This window comes from Pipistrellus kuhlii, unplaced genomic scaffold (genome assembly GCF_014108245.1).
Source record: "Pipistrellus kuhlii isolate mPipKuh1 unplaced genomic scaffold, mPipKuh1.p scaffold_m20_p_18, whole genome shotgun sequence".
Classification (NCBI taxonomy): domain Eukaryota; kingdom Metazoa; phylum Chordata; class Mammalia; order Chiroptera; family Vespertilionidae; genus Pipistrellus; species Pipistrellus kuhlii.
Window position 1 is genome coordinate 10,339,830 of NW_023425493.1, and position 25,845 is coordinate 10,365,674.

The 25,845-nt window shown below is 49.1% G+C and overlaps 1 protein-coding gene across 2 annotated transcripts in view; it reads left to right on the forward strand.

Annotated features, from left to right (window-relative positions):
• Positions 1–621: 621 nt before the first annotated feature.
• CAMK1G (calcium/calmodulin dependent protein kinase IG) overlaps positions 622–25,845 on the forward strand; it is a 30,525-nt gene continuing 5,301 nt past the window's right edge. The window contains exons 1-7 of one of the 2 annotated variants that reach the window (XM_036442199.2): positions 622–826; positions 12,577–12,700; positions 16,408–16,536; positions 19,663–19,737; positions 21,878–22,016; positions 22,695–22,818; positions 24,270–24,345. In XM_036442199.2, the coding sequence (XP_036298092.1) occupies positions 12,606–12,700; positions 16,408–16,536; positions 19,663–19,737; positions 21,878–22,016; positions 22,695–22,818; positions 24,270–24,345 (638 nt within the window). In that variant the 5' untranslated portion in view covers positions 622–826; positions 12,577–12,605. Of the gene's footprint in view, positions 827–1,571; positions 1,865–12,576; positions 12,701–16,407; positions 16,537–19,662; positions 19,738–21,877; positions 22,017–22,694; positions 22,819–24,269; positions 24,346–25,845 lie in introns of those variants that run through there. The other variant, XM_036442198.2, reaches the window with a different exon arrangement.

The window sequence follows — 25,845 nt, forward strand, 5'->3', positions numbered from 1 at the left end:
AGGAACAAGAGGGGAGTGTGAGGGAGCAGAGTTTCCAAAGGGGGAATGGTCTCCTAGGGTCTAATGAGTTAGCAGTGAGAAGAGAATGGCAGGTTTGGGGACCAGAATGCCGTGCTTCTAGAAAGAAGGAAAGGAGACATAGAGACAATGGAACCATTCAACATAGGTCCCCTTCTGGGACAGCCAAGGATTTCTCTGTCAGAGATGTCAAGCCAGACAAATACTGAGGGTTCTTGTCTCTCCATTTCAGCCAACATAGAAGCCCTAATGCTCAGGTAGGTGTTTTTAGACAACACACCCCAGCAGCTGAGTGGTTAAGAGGGAAACCGAGGCAGGCAGACCTAGAAAGCCTCTTGGAGTTTCGGTTGTCACCCCATCCATGACAATGGAAACCTCTAATCTGATGTTCTGGTTATGCTTTTATTTTTCCTCTCTCTCTTTCCATCACACTCATCAATGCAAACACATTTACACAGGCATGTGTGTACACACACACACACACACACACACACACACACTTTGAAAGAGAGAGAGAGAAAAAGAGAGAGAGAGAATAAAAGGACCTCTTTGCAAAAGCATTTTTCTGGACCAGACTAAATGCTGCTCAGAGGGAGGGAGAGCAGAGGAAAAGAGAGGAGAGATAGAAGCCACCTAGCTACTTTTCCTCCCCTTTAAGGCTGCCTGGTTACGGTCCTGGGAAAGAAAACCCCTGCATTCCTCCCCTTTAATGCGGCTTATTGTTAAGGCGCTGGAGCAGCTAATCCTCACAGACCTGTAGGAGCTGGAGTGGGAGCATCAGGAGCGTGGATTCTTTCTGACTCCCTGGGTAAGATGAGCCTGCTTCTTTTCTTGATTTTAGGAGGGTCTTTGGTTTAGTGGGAGGCAGGTGGCTCTTAGAGAGTGGGCTTGAAGAGCCACTTCTGGGAGCAACTTGGGTGTTTGATTTCAGCCTCAGGTCCAGCGTTGCCTATTTCTTGTGGTAGCCAGGGTAAGTTGTCGCTGCCTTGGCAAAGAAGTCTGAATGAGGTCTGGGTGGGACCCCAGTGTGTGTGTGGGGGAGTTGCCTCTGGACACCACTTCAGGGTTGGCTTGCGTGGGAGAACCTTTCGCACTCTGGGCAGAAAACGGGGAGACCCGTGTGTGTCTATGCCCCTCCTCAATGCCTGCTGCAGGCTGCATGGGCAGGGGGAGGCACTCCTCAGGGCTCTATGCCCCTGAAGGCAGTCCATCTATAGGGTGTGGGGACCCCCAGCATGCTGCACCCCTGTCTCCTGCACAGCCTTCATCTCTTCACCTCTCTGTCAAACGGGGCGATGCCCGTCTGCCTACCTGTCTGGGTTGTGGTGAGGATTAGGGCGACCAGTGGGTTAAAAGGAGATTTATGAACAGCCTGTGGCTCTGCAAAGCCAAGGAAGATAAACCAGCCTGGGCCACCCGCTGGCAGGGTCCAGGGACCGGCGGCTCCCGCTCCTGCCCTTGGCGGCTTAGGATGCAGAACTCAGCCACCCGGGGCGGGCAGGCGTGAGGAATTGCTCTCAGTCACAAGACCTCTCCTTCCCCTTCCCCTGGGGAATGCACCCACCTCCCTCCTGTCTTCCAACTTCCCCAGTTCAGTTCTCAGGTTAAAGATGCTAAAAGGAGGTCTGGATTCACCCCCACCACCCCCATCCACGCTGTGGCCCCTTCGCTGCACGTAACTTTGACGCACAAACCTTAACCCTGAGGCTCCCGGAGGCGCTGCCAGGGCTCGCGCTGGTCTGCTTGCCGTGCATGGCTGGCCGGGTGCTTGCTCTGGAGCCAGAGACACTGATGATGAGAAAGACGGCTGAGCAGAGTCCAGAGGGTCCAGCAGGTTCCGTCTTGGGTAAGGAAATGCTCTTTCCCAGACCAGAGGCTGGAGGCAGAGCCTGGCCCCAGCAGGGCCACTGACCTCAGCTTATCAAGGGCCAAAGGGGAGACCCAGCAGGCCCTGACACAGAGTGCTTAGTAATCCTGGATGTGGGACCACGCTCCCCAGTGCACGGTGTGCTTTCTCTTCATTGTCTTTAGGACAGGTCCAGCGGGCTGGAGAAGCAAGTATTATTTCTCCTTTTATAGATGAGACGACGGAGACTCAGAGAGGTTAAGCGGTTTGTCTGGAGTTGCAAAGCTTGGTGATAGTAGCATTTGAACCCAGAGCTTCTGACATCATCCGTGACCTTTCCATGATGCTGCAGATGGCTACGGTGTATGTGGGAGGAGGGCGGGGGCTGGAGGGGGAGCACTCTTTAGAAAAGGGGGCAGAACTTTGGGAAAGAAGCTTCAGGTTAGGGAAAAGGTTTGGGGCCAGATCAGACACTGGCTTCACGGTCGATGCCTCGGGCCCCGGCCTCAGTGCTAAGAACTCTTGAGTTTTTCTGGGGATGCAGCCTTTGCCAGATCATCCAAGCTCTGTGTTTGGGGGGAGGAGGGAGAGCAGCCAGGTTTGGGAATGCAAGCAAGCATCCTAAGAATGAGCGTGGCGTGAGACCCAACCATCACCACCAGGAAAGGAGGCAACAGGTTGAGTGGTAGGGGGACCAGGGGGCTCCTGTTGGCCTCCAGTGGGCGGTCATTTGCCATCTGCTTGATTTGGAGCATTCTGCTTACCATGTTTAACCCATCGGGATCCGAGCTGTGGGGTGAAATGACACCTACCATGAAAGGCTGAGTGTGCATGAAAGGGAGATGATGCCGAAGTGCCTAGCTCAGTGCCCCACCCAAGCGATGGCGGGCAGGACCAGAGCGGTTGTGGGTGGGACCGAAAAGAATCCTTCTCCAAGAGGAGAGCGCCTCCCTCGCCCCCTCTCTCCCACGCAGGCAGGCACGCACGCACGCACATGGCCATAAATACATTGCCACACGGAGTGCCTGCGAGGGCCCCGCCGCAGCCTGCCTGCCGGAGGGAGCCGGGAGTGAATGAGCTGCAGGATGAATGAGACTGGTGGAGCAGCTGCGTGCGGCACTACAACTGCAGGCGCGCCTGCCTGCATGGTCCATGGCAGGGGCTGGGGCTGAGCAGCTGCCAAAAGGAACGCCAGGCCAGTCCGTGGGGGCCAGCGGGCCGCAGGGGCTTTGGTGATTGTCAAACCGGTGTCCTCGGAGGGAAGGCTGGTCACACAGAGCTTCTGGCCCCAGCAGAAGTGAGCTCAGCCCAGGCTGCCTCTGTGCCTCCTTCCCAGGGGGAGATCCCTTCTCTCACCTTCCAGAAGGCGGACGGTGCAGTAGAAGGCCTGGCTGGGGCGGTGTACTATCAGTAGCACCCCAGGGCTGTTCAAAAGAGCCGCCTCCTGCATGGGAGTGAAGCTCGAAGGCAGCGTGTGGCAGGCACAGGCAAAACTATTACCCTTGAAAGCTCCTTAGAAAGGGGCCGGGGTGGAGATGAGCATATTGCCCATGGGGGGCGGGGGGGGGGGGGGGGGAGGGGAGAAAGAAAAATCCAACACCAGCAGTGTTTCCTACAGTGTTGCCACAGAGTTCTGTTTTCTTGGTTGAGGACCAGATGAAGTGGCTGGTTTGTATTTCAGGGCCGTGATGTATGGGAATGTATATATCTTGAAACACTTCGGAATCGCAGTGAGAAGAGATGCTCATGCTGCGAGAGGCATGTGGGAGCCAAGACCAGCTGAGGAAATAGCATTCCCAGCGCCTGTGCTGCACTCAGATCCTTGTTTAAATTGTTAGTTGTTTCTCTTCCTCTCTCTCTCTCCCCCCCGCCCCCTCTCTCTCTCCACGTGCCTGCGGTGTGGGCCCGGGAGAGGGTGCGGGTGCTTTCACGCCCACTGATGGACTGTGCATCATAGGAATGCCAGGAAATAGAGGTCTATTATTCCTTATTTCCTTTGGCAGGTGAGGACACAGAGGTCTACTATAGCTAGAAGCACATTAAGGACAAGTAGCTCCCTTGGCCAATGGGACTCAGTTGGTTGGGCATCATGCTGGGGACCAAGGGGTTGCCAGTTTGATTCCCAGTCAGGGCACATGCCCAGGTTTTGGGCTCAGTCCCCAGCAGGGGTCGTGCAGAAGGCAGCCAATCAATGTCTCACTCTCACATCGATGTCTCTCTCTCTCCTTCCCTCTCCTTCCTCTCTGGAGAAATCAATAAAAATAATCTTCCAAATAATAATAATAATAATAATAATAATAAGTAGCCCTCCCCCCCCCCCCCCCCCCGCTCTCTCCAGTGACTTCTATGTGTCACCTAATGAGGTCCTGGGGAATGCTCCTCGTTTCCTAGATGAGAGGCAGGCAGTACACCTTGAGCAACACGTGGATTCCAGCTTGTCACCGCAGCAGGAGGAATCTGGTTACACTTCAATGTGGGTCTGAGCCTAAAATAAACTGCAGGAGGCAATTGAGAAATGTCCTTCCTCAGTGCTTTTGCAAACAGAAACTGGCAAGCAGAGCTGGCCTTTGAGATGGCAGGATTGGTGGGAGGGCTGGGGATGGAGTCCGTGCTGCTGGGCAGTCTGTCCAGCCAGCAGTCCCCAGGAGGCTGTAGGGTCTGGGATCTGAGCTCTGGCCAGCAGAGCAGCCAATAGAGTGGCAGCCCATGAATGGGAAGCAGGTTCTGACAGCTCACACAGACCCATGCAGCCACGTGCCTGTGACTCGGTGAGGAAACAGGTCTTTGAGGGATGACAGCAGGCTCCTGGAAAATCCACATATTGCTCTAACAAATGGAGGATCACAGAGCTGCAGAGATGGCCTAGTCCCCGTTTTCCAAAGTAAGCTCTGAGCAATGCTAAATTCCCCTGGATGCTAGTAGGTGTTATAGAAGGAAAGACTTCCGCAGCCAGGTAAATTTGGGGCATGCCAGGTTAAATAGCATGAAGCAGGTATCTTTAAGAGTCCCCAGAACCTTTTTAATAAGCTAATGTGGATCATTAAAGATACCTGCTGCAGAGGCAGAACATCCACTTTGCTCAGGATCTCCTGGGACTAATAATATTCTAAAAAATAAACCTCAGGGAAACTTAATGTACTCCTATCTCTTTCCACCAAGAGGAGAGGTGGAAGCCCAGAGATGTCCAGTGATCTGCCTGGGGCTGCACAGCTCCTCGGTGCCAAGTCAAGACTGCAGCCAGAGCTTGAGTTCCTTCTAGTGCCGCTCAGTCCAGAGTGTGATGGGAAGTCTTATATGGGCTGGAGTCCAGGAAATGGCGGGGCCTGGGCAACTAAACATCCCAGCTTTAGCCTTGCAGGCCCTTTATAACCACAGTGCCCCATCTTGGAAGCAGACAGCACATTCTTTGTTTTGTTTCATTTTGTTTTGTTAATCCTTACCACAGGGTATTTGTCCATTGATTTTGAGAGACAGTGGAAGGAAGGGGAGATGAGAGAGAGAGAGACAAAGAGAGAGAAATATTAATATGAAAGAGACATTGATTTGTTGCCTCCCATATACACCCGGATCAGGGCCGGGATCGAACCTGTAATCCTGGCATGTGCCCTTGACCGGGAGCTGAACCCACACAGAGCATATGTGGGCTGGCGCTGTGATCACAGAGCCACGCAAGCCAGGGCAGGCAGCACATTCTTATGACAGATGATCCCACTGATAACCTCCCCCTCAAGACCTGCAGGCCTTTCTGAGTCACAATCCAAAGGAATGGAAAACCGTGGAAACACAAGGCAGTCTTAGGGTGGCCTGCCTCCTATGCGATGCTTGAAAGGACCATATGGTCCCTCAGGAAGGCTCTGAGCCTGCTCACCATGCCCCCGGGGAGAGCCGGGGTGGGGGGGGAGAGGGGGGATGAGGCAGGCTGCCTCTTCCTGTAGGTGGAGCTGATTGCCATCACCTGCGGGTTGAAGGCTGCAGAGGTTAAAGGCTGTTCATAGATCCTCTCCTTCCTTGTCCCCATCTCTTAGCTTATTGTGTCCAGACTGGGAGCTGGACTGTGGATTGGGTAACACATTGCATTGAGTTGAATTCAATTGAATGCCTCTGGGTTAAAACCGGATGCCCCCAAGACTCTGGGATATCTTGTCAGGAGGGGCGACACTCATAAGCAATTAGCTTAGCTGATTGATTTAAAAAGCAGAATCCTAAGTGGCTGTGACTCAAAATAGGAAACTTTTGATCAGGAGGTTACATGGAGCAAGGCAGGCAGGAGTGAAGGTCCAGAGAGAGGCTCCAGGGCCATGTGGGGCCACAGATGGCCTGGCACCGTTGGAGGACAACATTGACAGTGAGGAGACCACCGAAGATAAGCTCATCTGCCTTCCAGTTCTATCTGGGCGCCTGGGAAGGAGAGAAGGACAGGGGCGACCCACGGAAGAAACATGCGAAGGACGCCTGCCTACTGGGCTCCCAGCCCAAGATCTCTCACCGGCACCTCATACGCAGCCAGGCTGGATCGCACAGCCTGTTCCCAGAAGCTCAGAAAGGCCTGCTCAGAGGCAGTGGCCACCCACGAGATCATGTGTTCTGCCTTCAGGAAGAACTTTTCCCTCTGGAGTCTCCTCCCAGCTGTGAAAGCTTCCCCCCAGAAATCAAGAAGACCATCCAAAAAATTACGACTGAGTACGAAATAGCTGGACCCAGGCGCTGAGCTAGGCCCAAGAGAGACAAGGAGATGGACCAGGTCTTGGTCCATAAGGAGTTGATTTCTAGTGAGGCTATGAGCTCAAACACACCAACAGGAAAGTTTCCCATTGCCAGGTGTGTTACAGAAGGCCGGCTCAGGCTGGCATTATAGAGGAACTTTGGTGGGGAGGGAAGATGACTCTAGATAGAATGGTCGGCAAGTGGGAGGCAGGGGGTTCGTCAAGAGTCCCAGGAAGGTTCTGTGGACCAAGAACTGCACTTAGAGCCCAGCTGTCTGTCCCAGAAGAGATGATGATGGCAAAGAAGGCAAGTCGATTCTGCCCTCTCTGCTGCTATGCTTCATGGCGAGAGCTTAGAGAGGAAGTCCTACGGCCTGCCCTTCCCAGAGTGCAGGGCGCCCTGCTGCTGTTCCTCACTAGAGCAATATCAAGGCTACATCTCCCTACCTCCGCCCCCTGCTTAAACACCCATCTGAAGTCCAATTCCTGTGCAGAGCGATCCCTGATCAAGCCCCCCTCCCCACCCATCCCTCATCCCAGGGGCTCTGCTCCTCACTCGCTCATTTAACAGATATGGGCCAGACCCTAAATATATCTGGGTCTCAGTACCGGGGACTAGAAATTCCAAATGAGGAATGCATGGCCCCTGCCCTTTAAGCATGCACATTCTGGTGAGAGAAACCCACATGTAAGCAGTCAGCCTACTGTCAGCCTCTGAACCATTTTGGCCCTGACCCAATGTGCTCATGCATTGGCCAGCTCCCATCCACTGGTCTGTGTTCTTAGGTATTTACTTCCATGCCTCTGCTTGGTCTTTTCAATTGGATTGTAAGCACTTCCCAGGGTAACCTCATGACATAAAAAATGTCTGTATGTAGTCCAGTGGGTATACAGGAGGTATCCATGAATGCATGTCGAATGAAGGGGTGTTACCTCCACAACCCAAAGATGGTCCCAGGTAATGAGGTCATTTCCTTTGCGGGGACCATTTTTGCAGAACAAGCTGAAGGGCCTGACCCTGTTGGGGAGGGAGAGGCCCCAGTGAGCCCCGAATGCCAGCATCTGCTCTCCTGAGCTGCCTAAGGAAATCAGCTCTAATTCTCAGAGAAGCCTACAGTGGCTGCTGCGGGGCTTTGGAGCCCAATAGAGATTACTGTAGAAACAGAGAGGTGGGGTGAACTTTGGAAACAAATGAGAGCAATAGCGAAGCTTCGACCTTTTCGGAATTTGTTTTATTTCCCTCTGAAAGGGCCTTGAGGTTTCTCTGCGGGGAAGCAGGGGCCGGGATGAAGCAGTGGTTCAGATCTGGCCCGGACTTTTTCACGTGGCTCTGAAGATGGAACTAAATTCTTAGCATTGAGTGTATGGGAGGAGGGGTGGGCGGGGAAGATGTTTGCTTATAGCCCAGCTTAAGCTAAGAATACGATGTTTTAAGAAGCTATCTAAAAGAGATGGGAAAGAAGGAACAGCGCGTACAGATCTGCTAATGAGGTGGTGATGCCTCCTGGAGAGCAAGCAAGCGTCATTCCACGGGGGGCCCACCAGGGGGAGTGATGGCTGCCCAGCTGAAGGCCACAAGTGGAAAGAGGGCTTTTGATTGGCTCCCTACCTGGAAACGCAGTGTCTGTCTGCAGCCAGGTTCTTTGGAAGGGGAAAGAGCCAGAGAAAGAGACCCACACACACTGACCCTGTTGATCCGGTTCCTTTCAACACCCACCCTTTGTTCCCACGTGTTTCCAGACTTCTCAGCTACAGTATGTCTACGCGGCAGGAAGCGTTTGGCCCAAGCCCAGATGACAACCGCTCTGATAAGCGGAAGCTGCTAGATTTGGGGCTAAGAAACTATAGAATCCTATCTGGCTAAAGATAGCCCTCTTGTAATATTTCATCTTCCTCAGAGTAGTCTCTGCCAATGAGGGCTCATTTGTCTCCACCTTGCAGACTGTCCTCAAAGTCCTGGGTGAGGCCTCCCCTGGCCAGTGCCGCGGTCCCTCTGGGCTGCCACAGCCAAAAAGAGCAAATCAACAAATGAGCCCAAAGTTGCCAGCACGAGCCACCAGATCTACACTCGGCTGTTTCAAAGGTGTTTTTTTCTTAATTATATAGCCACGTTGCAAATGTACACACGATACTAAAATGTGCAAAGAAATTATAGATTATTTCTTATAAAACCGTATGCCCAGCTCAGTGGTTGAGAATCAACCTATGAACCAGGAGGTCACAGTTTGATTCTGGTCAGGGCACATGCTCACGTTTGGGCTCAGTCTCCAGTGTGGGCATACAAAAGGCAGTCAGTAAATGATTCTCTCTCATTATTGATGTTTCTGTCTCTCTCTCCCTCTTTCTTCCTCTTTGAGATCAATAAAAAGATACTTTAAAAGAAAAAAATCTTACCCCGCCAGGCAGCAAAAAAGGAAATAGAAAACTTCACATTCGAACTTGTCCATTATAACATCTCAGATTTAATAAAGAGTCCCATTTAGCCCTTTATAAAGTGTCTCTCAGGAAAGCACGGCCTTGGATGGCCTTGCCTCCTCCTGTTCTAGTTCAAGGTGGCATTTCCACTAGAAGGCACTCAATCTAGTTTTAGTATGGGAGAGGGAGGCATCAGGCTTGCCAGGGATCTCAAATCCCAGTTGTCTGGGATCTCATCAGAAACTGGCGAGTGGCCTCTGAGGTGTGACTGGTCTCATCTGGCCTATGGAATGTCATGCTGACACCCTCCCTTGAAGGTCCTGATTATAGTCAGTCTTTTCATCCAGATCCCACGTGACATCCCCTCTAGCAGCAATATATCCCCTCACCAGGGCCATGGGCAGAGGGAAGCTGATAAATGTTTTGTTTGCTTGCTTGCTTTTTCGTGTTTTGATAAATGCTTAACAACTAATCCTTGTAGGGTGGAGGGAGGAGTGGGGGAATACCTGCTTGTAGCACTTGCCTGTTTCCATGGTATAAATACTCCCAGAATGGCTAACAACATGAGGCTACTAAGCATGTGGCTGAGAACAGACATGCACAGTCAGCTGCCATGAGGTGGTCAGCTGCCATGAGGTGGCCCTGGGCTACTTCTGCAGATCTTGCAACTCTGTCTTGCTCAGCTTCTCCCTCTAAGTCTGCCCCATAGATACATTCTGACCTCTCAGATGGGGCTGCAGCCAGAGTAGCCCCTAGGCTTAGGGTCTCCCACCAGTGGGGCCCTGGGAAGCCCACCCATCTGTTCCTGGATGGATGCTAGCAAAGGTGTGTGCTTCTGACAAATACACCCCCTGTTTCCCCATCTCCTTCCCAGGATCCACTCAGGCCCAAAGTAGCAGTCTTTCCATGCCTTGTCTTCTCTAGTAAGGACCTCACTTATGTCACATTCTCCTTATTCCCAGGGTCTAAGCCTCACAGTTATGTCTAATGTCACAAGAGGTTTCCTTCTATGCTATAGAACCTATTTTATGACATAAGTCCTCCAGATGGGGATGAACAGGAATGAAAAACCATCAACTTAATATCCCCCAACTAATATCTCTGTTACAACTGTTTAATACAGATAAGACAATATATTAAGTCTCTATGTACACCATTTGATTTATTGTTCACCATAACCAGAAGAGGTGTTGTCCCCATTTTAGAAAAGAGTTAATGGACTCAACAAGGTCATTAACCTGATTAAGGCAATTTAACCAGTAACTAGTGGAGATAGGATTTAAACTCAGGTTGACCTCCAAGCCTATGTTCTTTATCTAATACTAAATTGTGTAGGCACAAACTTTTTCTTTCTTCTATCATTATTAGAAGACCCCATGGATTTTTTTTTTAAAAAATATATATTTTTTATTGATTTTGTACAGAGAGGAAGGGAAAGAGATAGAGAGCCAGAAACATTGATGGGAGAGAGTCATCGATTAGCTGTCTCTTGCACACCCCCCACTAGGGATATACCCGCAACCAAGATACATGCCCTTGACCGGAATTGAATTTGGGACCCTTCAGTCCCCAAGCCGACGCTCTATTCATTGAGCCAAACCAGTCTTGGCTAGAAGACCCGATGGATTTTACTGGCACTTTTTTAAATGAGGAAGGAGGGACATTGCCTGAGACATACAGCCATTAGACAAACTTTCCTCTTTCTTGGTCAGGCCCAAGAAGTTTCTGGGAGAAAGGTGCTGACAGAAATGTGTCTCACCCACCACTCACAGAAACTCAGGACCTCTTCATGTAGAGAGTCCCAGCCCTACTCCCCCAAGAACATGATTCTCTCTAGTAATCATGACCTCAGAAAGGGTACCATCAACCCAGGATGTTCCTACCAGAAACACGAGTCAGTCTAGACTCCTCTTACCCCAACTTAAACACATCACCTAGTGTCATAGAAAACTGGACCCCTGGAATATATCCCAGGTCCACCCACTTCCCTCCTTCCCTGCCACCATAGTCCCTACCTATCATCCCTCTCATAGGTTTCTGCCTATTCTCCATGGGTCAATCTCTGCCCCTCCGCTCCATTCTCCACAGAGCAGCTGCAGTGAGCTCTTTAAAACCTCAGTGATCTATTTAGCTCTCTTGCCAAAAATCCTTCAATGTCTCCCAGTCTCACTAAGAAGAAATTCCAATATCTAACGAAATCTGTAAGGCCTTCTAAGGTCTGGCCTATGCCCACCTCTCCCTGCCCACCACTGTGCCATGCCATGCAGAGTTCAGTCTACTCCAGCTACACGTCTCTTCAGTCCTTTGGGCTCCCTCCCCCCTGAGGACTTTCACATTCTAGTCCTTCTACCAAAATGCCCCTTCCCACACTCTGTGTTTGAATGGCTTCTTCGCAAACTTCTGATCTCACCTGAAATACGACCTGCTCAGAGAGGCCGCCTCTGACCTTTCTCTAAAGAAGACCTGCTCTGTTGGTCTCTGTTCCAAGCCCGGGTTTTGTTCTTCTGTGGTTTTCCCACACTGTGCACATGTTAGTTCACTTGCTCGTTATCCATCTCCTCAAGCCTGCCAGCCCCGGGGGAAGCTGTGTTTTCCTTCAGGACACAGCCAGCCCCTGACATGGCATAAGTGTCAACCGTTGAATTCCTGTGGTAACTCCAGGACTCTGATATTAAAGTCAGGACCCAATTCAGTTCAGTTTCTAGTGAATAACTATTTCCCAGTGCTGTGCTAAATGTTGTGGGAGTTGCGCAGGGAATGCAGTGCTCATTCATCTAGCATCCATGTGTTTAACCCATAGCAGGTAGGACAGATGTGAGAATAGGAATGGTTGAGGGTTGGGAGAGGTAGCAGAGTTGGGATAATAGAAAAGGCTGACTCAGCAATGTGAATAAACACCTTGGAGATCATCCTGTAACACAGGAAATGCCTTAGCTCAGCCCAGGTGGATAAAGCCAAGTTCATCTATGCCTATACACAAAATAGAGTTCCCACCACAGACTAGACTCTGAACTCGGACTTGTGGCAAGCACAGTGGGCATGTAGTAGGCACTCAAAGCCCAGCCAGCATGGCTCAGTGGTTGAGTGTCAACCTATGAACCAGGAGGTCACGGTTTGATTCCAGGTCAGGGCACATGCCCAGGCGATGGGCTCCATCCCCCATGGAGGTGGTGAACAGGAGGCAGCCAATCTATGATTCTCTCTCATCCTTGATGTTTCTTTTTTTTTATTTTATTTTTTTTTTATTTTAAATATATTTTATTGATTTTGTACAGAGAGGAAGGGAGAGAGATAGAGAGATAGAAACATCGATGAGAGAGAGTCATCGATCAGCTGCCTCTTGCACACCCCCTACTGGGGATATGCCCGCAGCCAAGGTACATGCCCTTGACCGGAATCGAACCCGGGTCCATTCAGTCCCCAAGCCGACGCTCTATCCATTGAGCCAAACCGGTCTCGGCTCATCCTTGATGTTTCTATCTCCCTCTCCCTTCCTTTCTGAAATCAATAAAAATATAAATTATTTTTGCAACTCATCTCATTGTATTGGAGAAACTAGCTGAGCTGACCCTCTCTTCCCCTCCTCAAACAAAGCATCCCCGGAAGCTTCAACTCTGGAGGCGATGGGTCGGATGGAAGAAGAAGATGACTGCAGCTCCTGGAAGAAACAGACGACCAACATCCGGAAAACCTTCATCTTCATGGAGGTGCTGGGATCGTGAGTGCGGGGCTGGGAGCCGAGGGAGTGGCTGGGGCACTGGGGGTGGGGGGGCGGGGGCGGTGGAGAGAGGAGGCTGGGAAGGAGTTGTTCCAGACCAGCAGAGACTGATCAATTGGGACAGCATCTCAGCAGCTCCAAGGGACCAAGGGCAGTGGAGTAGGGGCCCATGGTGGAGAGTGGGGAAGGTACCTTGGGATAATACAGAAGATGGTTTCCTACACTAGAGCCCCCAGGGAAAAGGTCCCTCCCCAGCTTCTGTCTCCCACACTGCTCCAAGAGACCCTGCCTATGTCCATAGCTGCCACAGCCCTTGGGTCCTCACCCTGGTCGGAGGAAAGAGACTTTCTGGAACACTTGTGGAGGGTCAGTGACCCTAGCGCCTCCCTGGGCCTCCTCACCCAGCTTCTTCATCTCCCCAGGCAGTGAAAGGGCAACCCCCCTGTCTGCTGGAGATGGAAGAAAACGGGCTTTGCAGGCTAAGCACGGATGGGTTCAGACACCTGGACCAGCTCGGCACCCCCCACCAGCATCTCTGCTCCCTGGCTAAGTGCTGTGTTGGAAAAATAAAGTCATGCTGCAGCCCACACTCCCGCCAGCCCCCGGGTGTCTATGCCTCTGCCCCTTGACAATGATTACCCGGCTGGCGGAGCATAGCCGGCTGCAGCTGACTCTCCACTTGGCCCTGCCTCTCCTCCGGGAGGGCTCAGTCTCTGACGCAGGCTGGGAGCACCTCCGGGCCACCAGCCCTATCGCCTCAGAACCCCAGCTGGTCAGCTAATTAGTCTGGGCTAATTGGTCCAGGGGCCTGGGGAAGTGAGGGGCAGGGAGTGAGCTGGCCATGAAAGCAAGCTCTGCCTTGGGCTAGCTGGGCTGAGTTTAGCTCCCTGTGCCTTGGCTAGGAGGCAGTGACCTCAGGAAGTGAGGGCTGGCCACACTCACCATAGACGGAGAGGAGCAGGCTGGGTGCTGAGAGAAGGCCTCTGCCCCCTAACCACCACCCCCAGCATGCACAGAAGGGTCCCAGGGGCAGTGCCAGTCATCAAAGTATGGGCCCTCCATCAAGGGCCTTTGCCAAGATAGGGGTGGCTAGAGAGAGGGCTTTTGGCAGAAGAGAGAAGAACAAGACTCGTGAGTGATTCTGAAAAGGTTTGCTAAGCAGCCCAAAAATCAAGAGAAGGAGGGAGAAGGTTGCCTGGGTGGACAGAAGCTTATTCACCGTCTGCAAAGACTTGGGCGGTAGGACTCAAAGAAGACAGACACGCTGCCACTTGGCGCTCAGGGAGACCGGCCGCAGCAGCTTCTAAACCCAGTACATCAGAGCCACTGGAGCTTATCCCTCTGATAACTGCGGAAATGCTTAAGAAAAGGCAAAATAATAGTTCAACATCAACATACCCCCCTCCTACATTCAACAGTTGTTAACACTTCGCTGTATTTGTTTTACAAACACACACACACACACACACACACACACACACACCATATTTGTACACTGGTTGCAAACATCATCACACATCACTTCCAAATCCTTCTGTCTGCATCTCCTAGGAATAAAGACATTTTCTTCCATTTCCACAATATCATGTTCACCCTCAAAAATTAATTCGCTATTATTTTAGCCCAGGCGATTTTTTGAAAAACAAAACAAAACAAAAACAGATTCCTGGCTGCAGGGATTTGGGAAGACAGAAACCCAGCAGCCAGGAATCTATATTTAAGTGTTTCCAGTGGCTCTCACGTATCCAGCCCCCGCACTGATTTGAGGCAACCAGGAGGGCAAGATAGGGTCAAGTCACTGCTTAGCAGCTAGGGCTGAGGAGAAGCTAAGGAGAAAGCTCCTCTGTAGTGCTCAGGAGGGGGATAGGCAGCCCAGGCTGCAGGCCCCACAACTGACCTAGGAGAGGCGCTGTGGGGAGGGGATCAGGGGGCAGAACAGACTCCTCCATGAGGGATGCACCAGAATCCCGGCCAAAGGCCCCTTCTCTCCAGTCTTTGGCTCCTCTGCATCAACCAAACAGGGAGAACAAGCTTTTACTAAATCTGCCCGGACACTACCCACAATTCCAAGGCCCTGGGACAACTGTAGGGATGCTGGGCAAAGCTAGTCTGTAGCAGGAGGTCTGTCACCCAAGGTCCAGGCCGCCTTTTTTCACTGCCCAGGAAAACATTTTTTTCTCGTTGGCCCCTGCCCCCACCTCTGGCAGCACCCAGGCTCCCAGCAGGAGTGGAGAGCAACTCAGAGCAGGAAATGCAAACCAGAACTATTGAAGCCATCACTCCTGGATCTGCAGGCTCTGCCTGTCTTGCCTCCTGACCCGAACAACCTTGACTGCTCGAAACTAGCTCTCTGCTCCCCAATCTGACAGTCTGACAGATGGCACAATTAAGTCTTCCAATCCCTCTCCTCTGTCACGCATACACACACACACATACACACACACACACACACATACACACACACACACACACACACACAGCCTGGGGCAGAGGAGCAATACATCACTTCCGATTGCCACAACAGATGCCATGGACACGCACCTTGATGTAAATGACACCCCAGAAAGGCCTCCCTCAATTTGATCTCATTGCACAAGAGGATCCAGAGCAAGTGCCAGCTTTAAAATTGGGGGAACATTCGTGTGAGGCTGTAAAAGTAAAGGTGAAAGAAGCACTCAGGGTAGACCCTATAAAGTCACAGCTGTTAAGGCCACATTTCTCAACTCTCTCCTTTTATGAATAAGGAAAGTAGAGTCTCACCCCTACCTGCTGCTCCCCACCTCCATGCTCTTTCTCATGCTTCTTACCCACCCCCACTTGAAACACCACTTTCAAGTGTTTCTCTCCCCACCCCACCCCCACTGGACTAACTCTCATTCATTCCTTTAATCTTGAGCCAGAGTATTCGTAAGTCAGACAGCCATGAATTACGTCCTCCTCGGCTATCCCAAATTATCTCTGTACACATTAGGAAAAATTGTCCTTTTCTCTAGCCTACTATCTGCTGGGGGTGGGGGAGGAGATGTTGTAATAATTATGTTATAAAGCATACAGTGGCTCCAAGGTGAATGGCATCTGCTGGACATGGCAGCACACAGCCAGCCCAACCATAGTAGGGGCAATGTCTTAAGTCTCCATTTTCAGTGCTCTCATAATACCTCCTGCTTATCTGTAAGTGTCTGTCTCTCACACTAGATTCTAAGCTAGAGAGAGAAAGATAGAAATATCAGTGTTGAGAGAGAGTCATTGATAAGCTGCCTCTGCAGCCCCCTACTAGGGATTGAGTCCCCAACCCAGGCATGTGCCCTGACCAGGAATTGAACCATGACCTCCTAGTTCATAGGTCGATGCTCAACCACTGAACCACACTGGCTGGGCTGCAGTGACCTCTCTTTAATGAGTTTCCCAAGTGAAGAAATCTCTCCAAAGCAAAGCAGAGTCTATGGGAGTCCTTCCCAAATTATAGACCCAGGAAATATCATTGTATAGTCCCTAAGTCTGTAATAGAATCATTTCTTTCCCATGTGATGGATGAGAGGGCACAATGGCATGTCAGATAGGATCTGCCATCAACAGTTCATCAAATGCCCATAATGACAATGAGCATCAGATGCCCCATCTTCCTTTACTGACACTTCAGTTTTGCCTCCAACAATGCTCTCTAGCCAGCCAGTACTAATTTTTATTTCCCCGTGGCTTCTACTCAGAGGAGCTTTTTCTGAAGTTTTCCTGGTGAAGCAAAGGGTGACTGGGAAGCTCTTCGCCCTGAAGTGCATCAAGAAGTCACCGGCATTCCGGGACAGCAGCCTCGAGAATGAGATCGCGGTGCTGAAAAAGTGAGTGGGTCTTAGGGTTGGCTGGGAACAACTGTGGGGTCACACCATTTCCTTCACAAATCACCTTCGAGAAGGTCTGGGGCTGCGTTTTTCATACCAAAAGGCATTGCTCCTTTTGATTGAGCTAATGGGTCAGTTTGACTAACAGCTAAGTTTTGCCAAAAATCTGTCTTGGCTGGATTTTTTCTCCCAGCCAATTGTCTAGTGAACCCACAGGTAGCAGAGCTGGTTTGTGCACATAGACCAGAGGGTAATTATCTCAAAGGAACAAACTTCAGTTGAAGGACAATCCTAGAGAGAATTCACAAGTAAAGAAGCAATGTAAAACTTGGAAATGAACCTCAATTTGTTCCAAATCAAATGTAGGGTTAATACCCTAAGCATCATGATGGAGGCTACACTAATAAATCATAATGTTTACAGCAGGACTTGTGCAACAAACCCTTGTGGGATTCCTTTGGTGTGCAAAAAAATATATAAGTAGGCATTAGGACCACAAGATGAAGCCAACAAAATTCCTTACCCTCAGGAGCTCACACTTTCTGGTCAGAGACAGGAGTACTCATAGCAAACTCTACTCCCATTAGATGTGACTCACACTAGCAGAAGGCAGTGTTTGAAGGAGACAGGGATTCATTTTGCCTGCATGTGTTTTTTTATGAGTAAGGACTATTAGGTACATTTTCAAAGAAGAGGAATCTTGATGGATGAGTAGAATTTTATGGAGGCAGGAGGGGCAATTCAGGAAGGGAATTCAGATTGAGAATAACATAAAGTTTAATATAGAATCATGGAGTTGCAAGGGGTGTTGGGGAAGAGTAAGTGTTGGAAGCCCCTGAACTTATTATCAAGGGACAGGAGATGAAACCAAATGGTCAAGTGAGACTTGATTATAAAGGGTCTTGGCTGTCATGATGAAGACTATTGACTTTATTCTGTGGGCAAAGAAAAGTCATCAAAGGATTTTAAGTAAGAAGTCACATAATCAGATTTCAATTTAGAAATCCTGTAGTAAGCCAGGAATGGAGAATGCCAGCCTAGAGGATGGGAGATCAATTACATGACTTTCTCAAGCAAAGAGGATACAAACAAAACAGTAGCAGGATCATGTAATGGCCAGAAGACCAAGGTTAGGAGGCATTTCAGAGAGAGAAGTGATTGAGTAGGGGTTGACTGGTAAGAATATAAAAGAAAAAAGCATTAAAAATTACTCTGAGATTAAGTGATTAAATGGACAGTAATATCATCCTTGGAATAGAAAGCAAAAAGGATGTTTAGGCTTAGAGGAAATAGAAAGAAAATGATTGGAGCACAATGAATATAAGTATCCACTTATCTCTACATGAAGGTATCTGGTAGGCTGTTAAATATATAGGTCTGGGCTTCAGGGAGATTAAAGCAGAGAATGTGGCTCAGTGGTTAAATATTGACCCATGAACCAGGAGGTTAGGGTTTGATTCCTGGTCAGGGCACATGCCTGGGTTGCAGGCTTGATCTCCAGTAGGAGGCATGCAGGAGGCAGCCAATCAATGATTCTCTCTCATATTTGATATTTCTCTCTCTGAAATCAATAAAAATATTTGTTTAAAGCAGAGAGGGACTCTAGACTCATTGAAAGCAAGGTGGTCTTTTATATTATTGTATTGTGCCATCAGTCCCTAACAGCACAGATACATAAACAGCCATAAACACTTGTTCAGTGAGTGAATCATCAACAAATTGATGTTAGTTTTTGTCAGCTTGTATGTATAATTCAATCCATTAGACTGCCACTGCAAGAAGTCTATATTTTTAGAAAAGTCTGAAAGATGATATGTATTATTAAGTACTATAAGCCCTGATGCATAAAATTTGTTCACAGGTAGGTTCCCTAGGTGTGGCCAGTGATGAGGGCCAATCAGAGCCTCCCTTCATTCCTTGCCATCACCTGGTGGTCAGCACACATCACAGAGAGCAATAGAACTCCCAGTCTTCTGGTCGAACTCCTGCAGGGACACTTTGCTTATTAGTCATATATATATAGATGTGTTTACTATTCCACAGACACTGTGCTAAGCATTTGACATGTATTTTTTAAATACTTATATAACCCTATAAGACAGATCTTTGAAGATGAATAAAGTGAGGCTTAGAAGATTTGAGTAGTAAGCCAGTCAGAGTTACCCAGTTAAATGCCTGAACTAGATCTGAACAACTGACTTAGAGTCTAAGTTCTTAACCTCTGTGTTGCACAACCGTGAGTCAAACTTCCTAGAAATTTTCTTCCTGGACAGCCACACACTGAATTGCTGATCGGAAAGCCAAGCCCTCAGCTAAAATGATTATTCTGCTTGCCTCCACCTCTGAGTAATTCCAGCAAAGGTCATCTGGGGCAAGGTTTTCCCACCTCAGCTCTATTGACATTTTCGACCAGATCATTCTTTGTAGTGTTGGGGTTGCCCTGTGCATTGTAATATGTTTAGCAGTGTTTCTGCTTCTGCCCAGTGAGTGCCTGCAATATCTCTCCTGTCACTTGTCATAGTAATCATAAATGTCTTTAGATATTGCCAGATGTCCTCTGAGGGACAAAACAGCCCTGATTGAGAATCACTGGTCTAAGACATCCCAAAGAAATGAACCCCAAATGAACATTTACCTTATCACAATATCCTGGAATAAAAAAATTTGCAACATTTTCTCCATGGTTACCCACGAGGAGGCCTCACTAACCTAAGTCCCTTCTGTTGTAGTAACCTTTCTTCGTGCAATGTTTCTGAAAGGGACCTGGATACTCATGTTGTACGTATAATTGAATGCTCCCTTAACCTTCCTCAGGTCTTTTAACTTTCTCTTTTGATCAAGTTGAAAGAGATTGATAAAGCAACAAATGAAACATTTGTTCCCTAAAGGCAGGATGATCAATTATCCATTCAAAAATATGGACTGAGCACCACTCTGGGAATATTTTCCTGGGATTTCTTTGTAATGGCCTAAGTGTTAGAAAGGCTTCAAAAGGACCCCATTCTTCCTAAATATTGTCATAAAAAATCTCCAATAGAAATAAGAGTCTCTAGTTGGGCTGGGTTAGCATCCTTTGTCTAGATGACCTAAACCACATGCCTTTCACCATGACCTTACTTTCCCCAGGATCAAGCATGAAAACATCGTGACCCTGGAGGACATCTATGAGAGCACCACTCACTACTACCTGGTCATGCAGCTGTAAGTAAAGGGGACCTGCTTCCTCCACAGATGCCCCATGGGGCCTCAGAGGCCTGGAGGAAGCTGGTTGGTGGTGAGGGAAGAATGGTGATTAAAAGTCAAGAATTAACTCAAGAGAATCTGAATGCCAAGAGCCCTTTTAGGATCAGTATGCCTCTGGGTGTGGACCTGTTCTTTATGCATCCAGGGATAAAGCTAGGGTTGATTATTGAGTTGGTACCTACCAGAACAGCCTTACTAGTTGTTAATATATTTTCTACCAGTCAGCAAGTAGCTGTGACTCTAACCTATCCATCCTCCCTTCTGACCCAGTCCCTTCCCTCTGGACCTCCCCACAACTCTACTATTGAAGGGGTACTGCCTGGCAAAGCAGGGGCCTCCAGAACCCTTCTCTGTCCCCATGGCTTGAGTCCATTTTGACCAGTCATGTTGAGCAAACTGGATATTAAATGGTTTACCACCACTCCAGAGTAAAATTACTATGGGTGTAGAAGCCACAGGTAGGTAGACTTTACTTCAATATAAAGAAAGACTTGCTCAAAAGTTTAAAACAGGCTGTGATTGTGAGTGTGTTCATGTGTAGATTGAAATGTTGCCTCATTAGGAAGGTCTCCCCATCACTGTCATATCCAAATAAGAGTTCTGCCTTAGGGCGGCTGCTGTAGGATTGGCCAGTTTTCCCAAGGAGTCAGTACTGGGCTCAGAGACATTCTACTTATAAAGTACACACACACACTCAAACACACACATCACTGCAATTTCAGCATAACTGGATGAAATGTTTCTGGCTGACAGGCTAATTCCTCAGAAACTCTAATGAACTAACTCTGGCCTCAGTAGCCTGTTAACCCCTGGGCTCACCTGAGGCCCGAGGTATAGCAATAGCAAGCAGTCAAGGGAGAAAGGTTGGGAGAGGGCCCAGAGCATCATAACAAGTGAGCAGGGACCATGTGGAACCTCAGTGAAGCCAGGATTATCAGACATTCAGATGGCTAAGGGAGGCAGGAGGGTGGGAAGACTCAGAAGTCACTGAAGAACCACCAAGCCTCCCTGAGCACTACTCTCAAGGCTCAGGATACGCTGACTCAGGAGTTCTTAGTTGTGGACAAAGACTAACTTTCTCTCATGGGCCTCCAGCTCCCATAACAGAGTCCAGAGCATCAGGACAGAAGCAGAAGAAGTAGGATGTCATGCATTTTTATTGGAGAAATTCTGCACCCTTAGTACCACATGGTCCTCACATGGGTGCATAGCCACATCTTATGCCATGAGCAGTAGAAGGGGATTGGAGCCCCTGAGTCGTGGTTGAAGTAGTCTGGGATATTTATCCCAGAGAAGGCCTTAGAAAAGCATCTCAGTGCACATGCCTAAAAAGATTCATGTGATATAGGATGTTGTTTTTGTTCTGTGTGGCCAATGGTGGCATTACTGTATGCTGGTAGAAACTACAGGGAGTCAGTTTATCATAGAGCTGGAAATATTGAGGTGACAAAAGATAGAAACAGTATGTCTTAAAAGGGAGTGAGTTCTCTGTTGTCCAATACTTACTAGAAAACTTCTAGGCAAAACGGTCGAGATGGGACTCAAGGGATGGGGGTCAGACTTGATCTTAAAATTTCCCTAAATCCTAAGATACCAGACCATGTGAGCCTCAAACTACTCCTACAACTCCACCCCATATTTTCACCTTTAGGTGGCCCAGTTTAACAAAATGAGGAAAGAATTCCCAACATAAGCACAGAATCCTCATTTGCACACCTTCTCTTTGCCTGATTTCAGTTTCACTTCTCTCTTTCATCATTTCTTCTTCCCCATGCCTTAGGCAGTGAGAGAAGGCAGATAAGAAATGTGTCCACAAAAAGGAATTCTTGGCTTCTTCGGAAACCCCAACCAGGGGCATTTTACATTTCAAAGGACATTGTCAGGGAGAGGTCAATGGTTGGCCCAAAGAAATGACTCCCTAGCGATATCACTCCAGGCACCTGAAGGAGGCATACTGAGACTGGAGTGGCAGGTCCTCCTTGCACAGTCAGGGATACCTGTCTGTTTTGCCACAACTGTGTCCCCATGGCTACAGGGCAAACCCATTCATATGACCCGAAATAAGAGCTGGATTCCTGCCTTTGCCCTGTGCCCACAGTGTTTCTGGTGGGGAGCTCTTTGACCGGATCCTGGAGCGGGGTGTCTACACAGAGAAGGACGCCAGCCTGGTGATCCAGCAGGTCTTGTCCGCCGTGAAATATCTCCACGAGAATGGCATTGTCCACAGAGACTTAAAGGTGCCAGCGGAGGGGGGGGGGGGGGGGGGGGGGGGAAAACAGAGACAGAGAAGTGATCCTTTAGGAAGGTGCAAGGGTCATGGGCAGTCTGAGCTCTGTAAAATGGAAAGGGCAGGACTGGCTCACCCCTAAGGTCCTTTCTGCCCTATGATTGAACAAATCTTAGATGAATGAGGAATCATTGCCAATTTGTACCTCAGCCTTTTCCTGAACTTTTCACCAGTCCTTACCCTATTTGGCTACCAAGATAATCTACAGGTTTCTGGGACCCAGCCACAGACATACTCAAATGTAATAAATACTTACTGAGGGTCAACATTGCACCAGGCATGTGCCAGACTTTGGAGAGGTCAGAGGTAGTTAACCAAAGGTTAATTCCTTCAAAAAACAGTCTTAGGGTAGTTGGGGAATGAGAAGAGAGATGGATTAGTGCCTTAAAGGTTATAAAGCTAAGCAAAGTCAAGGTCATAAGCAAAATATTGAATGATGGGGTATAGGAGTTGAGGGTGCAGGTAGGAGCAGGAGAGAAGAGTGGGGGGAGGGGGAAGATGAGAGTGGCCTTGATGTCAGGGCCCCAGGGTGCAGCTTCCTAAAAATATATATATATATATATCAGGAGGCAAAGAGATGTGTGTTTCAGATTATTATTATATACATGCTATTTCTCCTCACCCACAGCCTGAAAACCTGCTGTACCTCACCCCTGAAGAGAATTCTAAGATCATGATCACAGACTTTGGTCTGTCCAAGATGGAACAGAGTGGTGTCATGTCCACTGCCTGTGGGACTCCAGGCTATGTTGGTGAGTCTGAGAGCAGGAGGGAAGATGACCAATTGGCTACATTTGACCACATAGATGTTGTTCACAGAGAAGAATGTGACTCACGGTTGTGAGGAGATAGAGTTCAATTTCAGGGATGATCCAAGTAGAACAATCACTTATGAGGTTCAGGGCCAGCCAATCCATTGATCTCTAAACTACCCGAGCCTGCATTATTAGAAAGACAGCCTACCCCAACTTCTGCCTTTGTCTTTCAGGCTATACAAGGGAGTGAGACAAAGTCACAAAGACAGAAACCTTTAGACCACATGTGTCAAACACAAGGCCCGTGGGCCAAATCCGTCCCGCCAGGCCTTGCAATGTGGCCCGCACCGCGTTGTCATCACTGCACTCCACTGCGTTTCCATCACAATGACAGTTTATGACTGTTCAGTAAACCATTCGGCCCGCGATTTCGGCTGGATTTTAGATTTTGGCCCCTTCTCTGATTGAGTTCGACACCCCTACTTTAGACAGTGAAGGGTTGTCCACTAGCCCTCTTTCTTTTCTCCCACTTGAAAGGAAACCTCAGCCTCCCAAGTGTTGGTATCCTGGAGGCATAGTGCTGAGTTTATATCTAAGGAACCCCCAAATCACACCCTAGGAAACTGACAGAAGTGGGGCATCCTGCCTAAGGAGGAGGCTTTCAGAGCCCCCCAAAAAGTAAGAGCAGGCAGGATACCAGGGGAGATCACTGGGGGAGAAAGCCCAGACTCAGAGCAGCCACTCCTACCCTTTCCCCCTTAGCCAGTCCTCACCGGGTTGGAATTAGGAAGTGGGAAGTACAACCCTGACTCAACAGAGAGAATGGGCACTTTCCCTAGAAGAGAGGCTGGTACTTACCATTAGGTATTTAGTCCTACTGGGCACAAGCCCTGGTGTCTGTGATCAACACAGAAGACAGGTAAATGTCCCAGAGCTCCCAATCAGTGAAAAACATAGCTCATTCCCTCGTGGAGCTCATGATCTGATCAGGCAGACTAAGCCCAGACCTCAGAAGGCGCCATAGACTGATGGGACCGGTATAGCCAGTCCTTGGAGGGTTCCTCACTTAACAGGAGAGACTCAGTCTCTACCTTCATGGAAATCCTGGTCTAGTCAGAGAGAATACCTAACATGCAGATTTTTCCATAGCCATTACCCTGGGGATCCCCAATCTAAGTGGGGAGACACAGGACCTGCCTTCAGAAAGCACTCAGTCCAATGGGCGACACATAACCCTGAGATCTTCAGTCTGAACACAGTCATAGGCCCTATCCTGGGGACCTCCTAGTTCGATGGAAGAAGAGGTAGTCTGTTGGGAAAGACAAAGTCCCTGCCCTAGGGGAGTTTTTTTAAATAAATTCTCTTCTCTAAGCCTCTTCCTGACCTTCAGTCCCCAACCCACCATGCTCTCCTTGTGCCCCAGCCTTGACTCTGCCTTTGGTTTGCAGCTCCGGAAGTGTTGGCCCAGAAACCCTACAGCAAAGCTGTGGATTGCTGGTCCATTGGCGTCATCACCTACATATTGTGAGTAGAAGCTGTCATTGGCTCAGTTCCTGGAAATTCTCTGAACATGCTCACCCCCTCTTCTCCTGTCTTCTGTCTCAGCTCCTCAAGCAGCATCCACCTCCAAAGCATGCGCATAGACATGTGCACACACACACACACACACACATGCACACGTGCACACACACACATATACACCCACACAGGCTTGTGCACACAGCTCTACCTATCCTGTTTACCAGGTAATAAAAACAGCTCAATAGGAACCCACTGTTCAGCCACCTGGTAGTCTGTCTTCCTGCCCCTTTACTGCATGTGCTGAGTCCTGCTCTGTGGCATGAGCAGTGAAAAGGGGAGAGACCAAGTCACGAAAGCCACGTGGGCACAATGTTCACATCTAAGATTTTTCTCCTGGTGATGTCAGCCCAAGGCCACGCGATGGCCTGGATAAACCTGGTCATTGCTCCTCCCACACATCCCCAGGCTCTCCTTTCCAAACCTGCTCGCCACCCCTTCCCCTCCAGTCCTCCTCACCTGTAGCTCTTAGAAAAATAACCTACTGTTTGTTATTTACCACTTGATGTGGATTCAGTTCTCTATTTCCTTAGCTTATGTCAAATAATGACTCTCATTTATTCAACAAATATTCACTGACTGTCTACCCCGTGCCAATCACTGGTGTAGGTACTAAATAATAAAGAACAAAATGGCCTTTAAAATCCCTCATAAAGCTTGCACTCAAGGATGGACATTCTACCATCCTTCTTAAAGATATTTTAGATTGCCCTAGCCCAGTGGTCAGCACTCATTAGTTAACAGAACCAAATATCAACAGTACAACGATTGAAATTTCTTTTGAGAGCCAAATTTTTTAAACTTAAACTTCTTCTAACACCACTTCTTCAAAATAGACTCACCCAGGCCATGGTATTTTATGGAAGAGCCACACTCAAGGGTCCAAAGAGCCACGTGTGGCTCGCAAGCCGCAGTTTATTGACCACATCCCTAACCAGTTTGGCTCAGTGGATAGAGCGTCAGCCTGTGGACCAAAGGGTCCTGGCTTTGATTCTAGTCAAGGGCACATACCTTGGTTGCAGGCTCTTCCCAGGCCTGGGCCTTGGTCGTGGCTCATGCAGGAGGCAACCAATTGTTGTGTTTCTCTGCCCTCAATGTTTCCCTCTGTCTTCCCATCTCTTCCACTCTCTCCAAGAATCAATGCAAAAATATCCTCGGGTGAAGATTACAAAAAAATGGAGGGGAAAAGGAAGATATTCTATATCATCTGGGAGTCAGGGGAGGTACAGGGAGAGGTGGCAAGGGTTTGTGGGAAGAATGTCCAAAGGGGTCTTCCAGGCTGCCTGTTCCAAGCTTTGGCTGCTGCATAAACACTTGATGGGATCTGCACTGTTCCTGAGTCAGAGGCAGACCCCCATCCTGGTCACACTGCTTCGGGGGGGACCCTTGTTGGCTGCTATGTGCTCGGTGGGAGGCTGGCCCGTGGGGAGAGGCTGGCCCAGGAAG